General features: G+C 48.4%; 2 protein-coding genes across 3 annotated transcripts in view; one reads left to right on the forward strand and one right to left on the reverse strand.

Moving 5' to 3' along the window:
• Positions 1-5,242, forward strand: part of STAR (steroidogenic acute regulatory protein) — a 7,986-nt gene extending 2,744 nt beyond the window's left edge. Inside the window, exons 3-8 of the mRNA XM_008072370.2 lie at positions 841-954; positions 1,292-1,419; positions 3,417-3,575; positions 3,712-3,896; positions 4,501-4,594; positions 5,120-5,242. Of these exons, the coding sequence (XP_008070561.1) occupies positions 841-954; positions 1,292-1,419; positions 3,417-3,575; positions 3,712-3,896; positions 4,501-4,594; positions 5,120-5,233 (794 nt within the window). The 3' untranslated portion in view covers positions 5,234-5,242. The remainder of the gene's footprint in view (positions 1-840; positions 955-1,291; positions 1,420-3,416; positions 3,576-3,711; positions 3,897-4,500; positions 4,595-5,119) is intronic.
• A 4,840-nt stretch (positions 5,243-10,082) lies between these two features.
• ASH2L (ASH2 like histone lysine methyltransferase complex subunit) overlaps positions 10,083-11,087 on the reverse strand; it is a 37,892-nt gene continuing 36,887 nt past the window's right edge. The window contains exon 14 of one of the 2 annotated variants that reach the window (XM_021706096.1): positions 10,083-10,259. In XM_021706096.1, the coding sequence (XP_021561771.1) occupies positions 10,083-10,259 (177 nt within the window). Of the gene's footprint in view, positions 10,637-11,087 lie in introns of both variants that reach the window. The other variant, XM_021706095.1, reaches the window with a different exon arrangement.

The raw sequence follows: 11,087 nt of genomic DNA on the forward strand, positions 1-11,087 counted from the left end.
CCAACCCAAAAAAAAAAAAAAAAGAAAGGCCAAATGGCCCAGAGACTGGCTATTTCATGGAAATGAAAAAGAGTTATCTAAAGCCCCTTCTGAAGTTGACGGTTTACAATCCTGCAGTTCCTGGAAACCACTTGTTCTTTGAAAAATCTGATTTTGCTGAGTACAACCTAGTAAGATTCCAAAGGAAATAGTAATCACTCAACACGACCCCCTCCCTTACCTAAACGAGGGTATAAGACCCCAGGTCACCTGTTCTGGGGTGCTCGAGCTTGATTTGGATACATGAAATTCTCAGCCCGCTATGCTGTGCTAGCCAGCATAATAAAGTGCCACTTCCTATAATAGTCTCGGTGTCACGATCTCTCTATTTTTCCTGCCACAATGGGGCTTCCTCATTAGCTCAATAAGACTTCCCCCCCTGACTGAAGTGGCATACTGAGCTCTCACTCACATAGGCACACAGACCTCAGTGTACAGGTTGTATTCGCCTTCTGTGGTAGGATTTTTCTCATTGCTTAGACAAAGCTTCTCTCCCTTTCAGGGAGAGAAACTCCAGCAGGCTCAGGTGCAGTCTGACTCCAGGCGGGGCCAGGCATGACCACCCCAGCTGGAAGGTGGAATTGGGGCCCTGGAGGCAGCCTGGAGTGGTATAAGGAGCACTGCATTGGGAATTGGTGACCTGGGTCTAGTTCAGGTTCCTGCTGAGAATCTGTGTTCCTGAGCAAGAGAGTCACTTCCTCTCCAAGCCAGTTCTCTCACCTGTAACAAGCTGAGAGGGTGAAATGGCCCTCTCTGAGAGGCTTTCCAACCCCTAGATCACGGCTTCTTCCCTTCCTGTAGCCCTGAGGCACCAAGCTGTGCTGACCCTCGGCCAGGAGCTGAACCGCAGGGCGCTGGGGGGCCCCACTCCCGGCGTGTGGATTGACCAGGTGCGGCTCCGGAGCTCTCTGCTTGGTAAGTGCTGAGGCCATACTGGTGGCAGGAGGCTCTCAGGGTGCTCCCAGGGTGCATAGCTGGTGGAGGGCCCCAGGATGCATTGCATACATGACTCTGGCTCCCTCCTGCTCATTCTCACTTTATTTTGAGAGGATGTCCCCAGTCTAGAGCTCCTCAAGGCCAGATTCCCGCCCTGTCCCCTGCGGTGCTGTGTCTAATCTGACCTGCAGGCTGGCCCCTGTGGCTTTGGTCTTGGTTCTTCAGAGGAGATAGCAGACCCAGAGATTAAGGGATGAGAACAGGTGGGGGGCCAGGAATTGAAGGAAGCTCTGACCTTCACCTGTTGCGAACCCAGGTTCTCAACTGGAAGAAACTCTCTACAGTGACGAGGAGCTGGCCTATCTGCAGCAGGGAGAAGAGGCCATGCAGATGGCCTTGGGAATCCTCAGCAACCAGGAGGGCTGGAAGAAGGAGAGCCAGCAGGTAAGGGCGGGTGTAGAGGGTCCTGCGGTCGCTCAGTGCTCCACTGAGCTCTCAGGGTCAGCCAGGGTCACTGTTCTCAGAATTCCTGACTCATGTAGTAGTCACTGGGTAGCAAGAGGTTTTTATTTTTATTTTTTATTTTTTGAGTTGGAATTTCACTCTGTTGCCCAGCCTGGAGTGCAGTGGCATGCTCCCAGTCACCGCAGCCTCGACCTGCTGGGCTCCGGTAATCCTTCCGCCTCAGCCTTCCAGGTAGTTGGAACTACAGGCGCGCACTACCACGCCTGGCTAGTTTTTTAAAAATTTATTGTAGAGACAAGGTCTCGCCAAGTTGCGCAGGCAGGTCTTGAACCCGCGGACTCAGGCAATCCACTCACCTTGGCCTCCCAAAGTGCTGGGATTACAGGCTGAGCCACCGAGCCCGGCCTTATTTTTATTTTTGAATAGGCATCTTACTCTGTTGCCTAGGCCGGAGTGCAGTGGCATGATCATGGCTCACTGGAGCCTCAACCGCCTAGGCTCAGGCGATCCTTCTGCCTCAGCCTCTCGAGTAGCTGGGACTACAGGCACCAACACGCCCGGCTAATTTTTGATTTTTTGAAGAGATGAGGTCTCTCTAGGTTGCCTAGACAAGTCTCCAATTCCTGGCCTCAAGCAATCGTGCCTGGGCCTCCCAAAGTGCTACCACGCCCAGCCTAGCAAGTACTTTTTTTTTTTTGAGACAGGGTCTCACTCTGTTGCCCAGGCTGGAGTGCAGTGGCCGCTTCCGGCCACCGCAGCCTTGCCTGCTGGGATCCGGCGATCCTTCCGCCTCAGCCTTCCTAGTAGCCGGAATTACAGGCATGCACTACCATGCCCGCCTGATTTTTTTTTATTTATTGTAGAGATGAGGTCTCACTGCCCAGGCGGGTCTCGAACCCGCGGGCTCAGGCAATCCACTCACCTCAGCCTCCCAAAGGCGCGGGATTACGGGCTGAGCCACCGAGCCCGGCTAGCAAGTACTTTTAACTTGAGAACTCTCCTTTCCCAAGAATACATCCACAGACATGCTCTTCCCTGCAAAAGACACCTTGGAGACTTCTGTTTGAGAAGCACCAGTAGCTTCCCTTATTCTCACTAACCTCTGCATGCACTCAGCAGAGACCAGGCAATGGGAACTCTGAGCATCAAGATCTCATTGCCTGGAAGCAGAATTCCCAGAGCCCAAGTGCACCATCTCAGCCCACCTGTGGCGGAGCTTGCAGGGGCGATGTGGTCACACCCTGCTGCAGGGCTCGACTGGATCACAGTCATGGCCCAAGGCCTTCTGGGGTTCCCTGCTCCTGAACACTGTACCCACACTGAGAATGGTAACAAGGCTCATGGGAAAGGCCAGGGGCTCTATATTAGAGACCTTGGTGGCTTTACCTTCAGCAAAAGCTTATCTGCTGCCCATTACCCAAAGTTCAGATAATCACCTCTTCCCCAAGTTCTTGGAGTAGTGAAGAGACTACTAGTTTGGGAGTCAAGAAACCTGGGATTGGGCCAGCACAACTCTTAGCTGAGGGTCGCTGGGTAAATCACTGACCTCTCTGGCCCTACATTCTTCTGGTATGAAATGAGGTATTGAATTAACACAGTCTGAGACCCATCCAACATCCCAAGGATGTAACTAAACTGGTTGGAGACCAGATTTCACCCACTCCCAGGTGTCTCTCGGGGTCTCTGAGCTTCTGAAGTCAAGTAAGAGTCTTTTCCGCTGCATCCACTTATACCATCAACATTCACCACCAAGAATACAGGGTCTGGGGGCAGCAGGTACCTCATCCAGACTTCAGACACACAAGGCTGGGACAGTGATGGCGACCGACTCCACATATCAGTGTCCCAGGCTCCCTCAGGTTCAGCTTGGATTCCCTTTGCTGTTCCCCTCCCCTCCTTGACAGGTATCATCTGTGAGACTCAGGCTGGGAATATTTTCCTCAGACCTTTATCCTGGGGCTCCTTCTTCCCAACAGGCAAATGGGGACAAAGTGCTGAGCAAAGTGGTCCCGGATGTGGGCAAGGTGTTCCGACTGGAGGTGGTGGTGGAGCAGCCCATGGAAAGACTCTATGAAGAGCTGGTGGAGCGCATGGAGGCGATGGGGGAATGGAACCCCAACGTCAAGGAGATCAAGGTGCGGTGTCCAGGTGCAGGCGACTGGGACCCGAGAGCCCGTCTGCAAGATGGATGGGGGAGGGGATCGCTAGCCGTGGGTGGTGCTTAGCCCAGCACAGGCTGAGGAATGACCCTGGTTCCCCATGGCCTGCTAGGTCCTACAGAAGATCGGCAAGGATACCGTCATCACCCACGAGCTGGCTGCAGAATCCGCAGGGAACCTGGTGGGGCCCCGGGACTTCGTGACTGTGCGCTGTGCCAAGCGCCGAGGCTCCACCTGTGTGTTGGCGGGCATGGCCACGCACTTCGGGCAGATGCCTGAGCAAAATGGGGTCATCAGGTACCATGGGCACAGGCTCAAACCTCCCCTCTCCGAGCAGGCCGTGGGCATGCACCCGTGTGTGGAGGGCTGAAGCCCCCACTCCGAGAAACCAGCCCTTGGTCCCATCCCCCACTTCCTTGTCCAAAAGGAGGTTCTCATTTACCCGAGTAGAACAGAAAGACAAAATTGGCCTTACTTCCACAGCCAGTTTGTCCTGACCTTCTCAGAAGCTTAAGAACCTCAATAATTTTCTGAAGTTAGGGGCAGGGCTGGGGTGCAGTGGGTGTGCCCAGAGCAGCTGTACTGGCAACTGAAATAATCCATACCACTCAGAACACCACAGCTCCCTGGGTGCTCCAAGGCTCTAGCCCCAACCTGAATCCTGTCTCAGCCTCCCTGTGATCCAGCAACTAAAGGGCACAGGGGCCCCAGGTTCCACTCCAGCTGTAAGCAGAGTTTGTTCTGATGAGCTGGGAACCATGCCAGCTGCTCAACATGACCCTCAGCAAAGGGTACTTCCCTGCAGAGCTTTAGAAATAAACAAGGACTCCAGAAATGTGGCTGGTTTAACTCGTCAGCGGAGAAGTCCCAACTGTCCTGCTGACTTGACTTCTCATTGCAGAGCGGAGCAGAGGCCCACTTGCATGGTGCTCCACCCGCTGGCGGGAAATCCCTCCAAGACCAAACTCACCTGGCTGCTCAGTATTGACCTCAAGGTGAGGGCTGTGGGCTGAGGGCTGAGGGCGGAAGGGGTTGTGAGAGAAACAGGATCTTCCTCCTCCCATGTGGAGCAGAGAGAATCCTCTTTCACTATGATGGAATCACAGGTTGCTGGGCAGTGAGAGGCTTGAGTGGTGGCCTGGTTGTTACCCCACCACCTCCAAAGCCTGCACTAGCTCCATATTACACCTCATGTCAGAATTCAACTCTAAAAGCATCATTTTAGAAAGAGGGAAACTAAGCCCAGAGATCAGAAGTGAGAGAAAGGTGATGTGACCCACTCAAGGTCACAGTTGGGACAACAGGGCTGAATGTGTGTTGACGTCCAATCTTGTGCTTCTGACATGGTTATGCAAAGCTGCCCTCCAGCCCTTGACCCTGGTCAGTTCCAAGGCTGTCTCTACAAACAGAGCTGGAAGACCAAAGCCCAGGCAGCCTGTGTTTGTGATTGGATGTGGAGGTGTCTAGAGTGCAGGCCATCCATCCGCAAGATGGTCAACTTCTCCTATCTTCTGCTACAGGGGTGGCTGCCCAAGACCATCATCAACCAGGTCCTATCACAGACCCAGGTAGACTTTGCCAACCACCTGCGAAAGCGCCTGGAATCCAGCCCTGTCCTGGAGGCCAGGTGTTAAAGGCCAGCCAGCTGCACTGGTTTGCATGCTGTCAGGAAGACCCCCACAGGAAGCCTGCAAGCCTGTTTCAAACTCCACTTGGCGACAGTGGGATGGGGTGGGTGGTGGGGGTGAGTGGTAGTGTTTAGAGTATGATGCTAGGACTCAGACCAGCAAAAGTTTTAGTACCAAGAAAATAGGAATGAGACTCTTGGATACAGAGGTAACTTCATTCACTGCTAAACTGTGCAATGGTTAAGGACTGGAGGCTCTTTTCCCAGGTTCCAGAGCTCCATGCCCTGCAGGTTGTGTAGACACAGCAGACTCATAAAAAGGGCCCAGACACCCTCTGTTCCTCCAATTACTACAGGGCTACATCAAACTCCCATAGCAGGTTCCTTCCAGAAAGATGGTCCAAGTTTCCTCTATGGAAAAATATAAAACTAATTAGACTGGTTTCCCTACAGCTTCTCTATAAGTTCCAGTTAGAATAATGAGTCATAATACAAAAACTTCACTCTGCACCTGTTTTAACATTCTACACTCTTTAAAAAAAAAAAAAACCTTTTGTAGATTACAACTTCATACTAGAGCAGTCCTGGACAAAGCTTTTAATTAAATTAAAATCTGAAGCTCATTAAAAGGAAATAAAACTCTGGGATTTACTTACTTCAATTACTCAGAATCTGTTGCCAGGATCTTTCATACAAATTCAATTTCCATAATAAGCACAAACCCAAATCATTTTTTTTGTTTTTTTTTCGAGTTGGAGTCTCACTCTCACCCAGACCAGAGTGCAGTGCCGGTCACCACAGCCTCAACCTGCTGGGCTCTGGCGATCCTTCCGCCTCAGCCTTCCAAGTAGCCAGAACTACAGGCACGCGCTACCATGCCCGGCTAATTTTAAAAAAATTTATTGTAGAGACGAGGTCTCACCAAGTTGCCTGGGCTGGTCTCAAACCCACGGGCTCAGACAATCCACTCGCCTGGGCCTCCCAAAGTGCTGGGATTACAGGCTGAGCCACTGAGTCCAGCCAATCAGTTGTTTTTAGAGACAGGATCTCAATCTGTTGCCCAGGCTAGAGTGCAGTGATATGATCATGGTTCACTGCAGCCTCGAACTCCTGGGTGCAAGCTATCCTTTCACCTCAATCTTCTAAACAGCTAGGATTACAGGCATGCATCACCATGCCCAGTTAATTTTTAAAATATTTTTTGTAGAGATGGAGGTCTCACAATGTTGCTCAAGCAGGTCTCAAAATTCTGGCCTCAAGGGATCCTCCCACCTCAGCTCCCAAAGTGCTGGGAATAGGAGTGTAAGCCACTGGGCCTGGCCCTAAATCGGCTGACGAATTCTGTAACAGCTGATTAATGGTCCCCAGAAGATGAAGATTAGAACTGAGAATTTTTATTTACCTCATTAAAAGGAAGGGCAGTACCACATGTGAATGAACAGCATTATAAAGTCAACATTTCTATTAATTATGATATTTAGTAGAATGCCACAGCTGTCAACTTGGCTTGAGACTGCCAACTTCTCTACTTACATAGGTGAACATTTTACTAATTTTGGATAAGTGATAGCTGGAGAACAGGGTGATATGGCAAATCCCCTTTCCCAGGAGCCAGAGAACTGATGCTTTAAAAATATAAATTGGGATGGGATGAATTTGATAAAATAGGTAAGTAGTATGAAAAATCCCTATTACCACCTGAAGCTTTTTCATTCTTGTTTTAATAACAGTCATGCTTTGTGTCACTTGGAAACTCTAGTTTATTTATTAAGCAAAATAAGAGCTGGGTGTGGTGGTGCACAGAGGCAGGACTGTTTGAGCCCAAGAGTTTGAGACCAGCCTAGGGAACATGGTAACACCTTGTCTCAAAAAGAAAAAAAGACAAAGAAACAGATAAAACCAAATAACGACAAATAACATTAAAAAAAATAAAATAAAAAATAACATAGCAGTAGTGGGAACACTGGTATTTATTGAGGTACTAACATTTTACAACTGATGGAGGTATTTATTGTAATTTATTCTGTTTCTTAGAATAGGCTATTTTCGAAACGGATAAAGTTATTGTGTACCCAGGACTCTGAGTCTTGAGGAAGATCAGTGTTGAGAAGTATTTCTAGAACAGAATTATCTTCCACTACCAACTAAGAGAATACGGTTACTTGTTTGAAGATATATTGGCCGGGTATGGTGGTTCAAGACTATAATCCCAGCACAGGAGGTTGAGGTGAGGGGATTGCCTGAGCCCATGGGTTTGAGAACAGCCTGGGTAACTTGGTAAGACCTCATCTCTACAATAAATAAAAAAATTAGCTGAGTGTGGTAGCACATGCCTGTAGTTTCAGCTACTTGGAAGGCTGAGGCAGAAGGATCACCTGAGCTCAGCAGGCCGAGGCTGTGGTGGCCATGAGTGTGCCACTGTACTCCAGCCTGGGTGACAGGGTAAGACTCCAACTAAAAAAAAAAAAAAATTTATGTTAAAACAACATATACTCCAGTTTCAAGACTGCAGGCTGACAGTAAAGAAACGGGCTTTCAACACCCTGGTTTGCTGGATTATAATAACTTGCTTCCTTCAAACTATGTAACTGTCTTTGTGTTCTCTGGGGAGATATTTTCCCACTTGTTTAATTTCACATTGGAATAAAAAAAGTTATCACTGTTGATCTGATTACAGAATCTATTTTGTATAGAACTATATAAAAAGTAGCTATTCTCTAAGCCCTTCAACTGAACTTTATGAAAACACACACACACACTATTTACTTATTTATTTATTATAAAGATGTGGGGTACAATTCAGGGCTAGATACACACTTTTGAATATAAAGTTTAACAAGAAAATAATATCTGTAACCTGATTTATGAAAACCAAATACATAAAAACCAAATTTTATAGAGAGTGGATGTACAACTCATGTCATAATTTGTATTACAAAGAATTTACCTTCATGGTCGGACTCGGTGGCCTGTAATCCCAGCACTTTGGGAGGCTGAGCCCACAGGTTCGAGACCAGCCTGGGCAACTTGGTGAGACCTCGTCTCTACAATAAACCAAAAATTAGCTGGGCATGGTGGCATGCGCCTGTAGTTCCAGCTACTTGGAAGGCTGTGGTGGAAGGATTGCTGGAGCCCAGCAGGTCAACACTGGGGTGGCCATGAGTGTGCCACTGCCCTCCAGCTTCCTCTAAATACCACCACCCTCATTTTCTTGGAATCCTTCAAACTCTGATGACCTAGAAGCTTTATAACCAGGTCTGCCATTGGAGATAAGCCCAGGAATGAACTGGTGTGTAGGGCTGGGAGTCCAGTCTCTAGTCACGTTGAGTCTGTGTTAACTTGCCTGATAAGAGATAGGGAATACTAGCCGGGTGTGGTAGCACGTGCCTGTAGTTCCAGCTACTTGGAAGGTTGAGGTGGAAGGATCACCGGAGCCCAGCAGATCGAGGCTGCGGTGACCAGGAGTGTGCCACTGTACTCCAGTCTGGGCGACAGAGTGAGACTCCAACTCAAAATAAAAAATAAAAACAAACAAAAAAAAAGAGATAGGGAATGGCCAAATCAGAGAGTCTGGGCGATTCCTTAGGAGACAAATATATGTTAAGATACCAATATTCTCTTGAAATTTGAGAGCTTTTCTAAACAGGAAAATGACAATAGGATATTCAGAACAGCCAAAGGCATAATATAAGGGGATTCTGCAGCAACATGTCACCTCTCACTTAGTGGTGACCTAGGTAGAGTTCCACACAGGAGTCTTTGAGCAATCTTGGGAGGGCTGCCTTTGCCCTAAGACGATGTAAAAAGGGGAGACAGATAAGCTCTAAAGGGACCGAAGGGAAGGCTCATTCTTACATTCCAGTTTCTCATGTTATGAAAGTTGCTCTTTAATCCTCAGCTGTTAAGGAGGAAAATACCCTGAATTGTACCCCACATCTTTAAAATAAAAAAAGGGAAAATATGCACGACAGGAAAACCACTGGCACACGTGAACACCATGTCAAGAGCTACAGGGAGAACACCGGCCATTTTACCTCTGTTCATCCCCTCGAGGTGTCAACGTTTGCAGGATAAAGGGGGGCTGACTTGGATAACGAAGCAAAGGGTTGGCTGCAACCCAAGTCAGAAATCTCTCTCTCCTTCCCACACTGGCTCCCCTTCCTCACACTGCTGACACGGTCACCAAGAGGAACCCAACCTGAAGGGAAGCAAAGAGCCACAAAAACTTCCACACAAGCTTTATTTGGGAGGAGTTTCTCATTTGTTAAAGCTGCAAGTAAGTTCTTTTCACAATTATAGTTCTAGAGATCTAATAGTTTAGTTTCAGTGATCCCACTGTTCAAAGGTATATTTCAAAATTACTGACAAAACCAAAGCCACACCAGAAGGAAACAGCTCGCTGGACTGGTTTGGAATGTACAGCTATGGATTTCAGTTACTCTGCAAAACAGGCACACCACTTCCCTGGAAAAAGGTGGGATGGAACCAATACACACAAAGGGAAATGTCTTTAAATAAGTTACTTGGACAGGATTATGCACTCCTTAGAAAATACAGTAAAGTCACAAGTCCCAGCTAGAAGGGCACATGGTACAGCACCAATTTCACAGGGAGCTTAAAGGATCCTGGGATCAGCAGGTGTTGGCTTGTGGCACACACAATAAGAGCATTTACTGAAGTGGGGTGGGAACACTGGAGGGCTGGGGTCTCCCACAGTCCTACCCAACCTTTTAACTTGCAAAAAGGAGAGGCTGTGTTCTGCAGCATCTTTGGAAACATTTGAGACAGTTCAAAAACAAAAACACACCCCTTAATACTATTCCCCAGAAAGTCCATGTCTGAAAAGAGGGAGCTGGTCAGGGTTCCCAGGGGGGACTGCGCCTCCCATCCACTTCCGTCTCCACATGGTACAAGACATCAGCAAGGGTGTGCTCGACCACAGCGCCCCAGCCCATGTCACTCATAGGGCGGTATGTGAGATCCTTTGGCGGATACTTGAAGCATGGTCCAAAGTTAATGGAAACCGTGCAGCTCTTGTACAGTGAGATGGCTGGGAAGTAAACCCCCTCAAAAATGTCTTCGTAGGCCACTCCTTGATTGACACCATTTTTATAAAATATTATCTCACTATGGGGAGTTTGCTTTAGGCTCTTCTCTGCTTTTTCCACAAAGTCTTTCTCCTCAAAATACAAGTAACTCTTGAACTTTATCAAAGCCTTATCTTTGTAAGTATCAGGCAATGACTTGGCTGTCTCTGTGTCTTCAGGAAGATTAATATAAAATCCTAGGACGTCACCCTGTCCATAGCCAGAAGAGTAGTGTCTGCCAATGGACTGGTGGAATTTGGTTCCCTTTTTGCACCTCCAAGAATAGCTAAATTTGTCATAACCTAAGGGAGCTTGAAGGTTACCTAAGGACTGGGACCAACCCAGCCTGGCAGCAGTATCTGGTGGCATTTCATCCACAGTGATTTCAAAGTACCAGGCACCTTTCCGTACCCCATGAGAGGCCCGCACCATGGAGTAGCCTTCTCTCCAACCACAGTCAGTCGGTCATCATCGATTGTCAGAGAAGCTAGTGGGGAGGTGAGTTAGAGTCAGAAACATTCTACTCCCCTGCTATTCACAGCTTGATCCTTAGGCATCACCTGGGAATTGTTAGAAATGGGAAAATCTCAGTCCCCACCCTGATAAGCAGCCTCCATCTGCAAGTACCACTCTGCTCCATTATTTTGCTAGGAGCACGCACCTGGGAAGACGTCTGGAGCCAGGTGTTTCAGTTGTAGGCTTTTCTGGAAAGCTTCATCCGTCTCTGGGAGAGCAGCAAGAAATATTCATGGAAGAAATGAGTTGTGACTGCTG

Source organism: Carlito syrichta, unplaced genomic scaffold (assembly GCF_000164805.1).
Source record: "Carlito syrichta isolate Samal-C Ts95f unplaced genomic scaffold, Tarsius_syrichta-2.0.1 Scaffold315142, whole genome shotgun sequence".
In the NCBI taxonomy this organism is placed as follows: domain Eukaryota; kingdom Metazoa; phylum Chordata; class Mammalia; order Primates; family Tarsiidae; genus Carlito; species Carlito syrichta.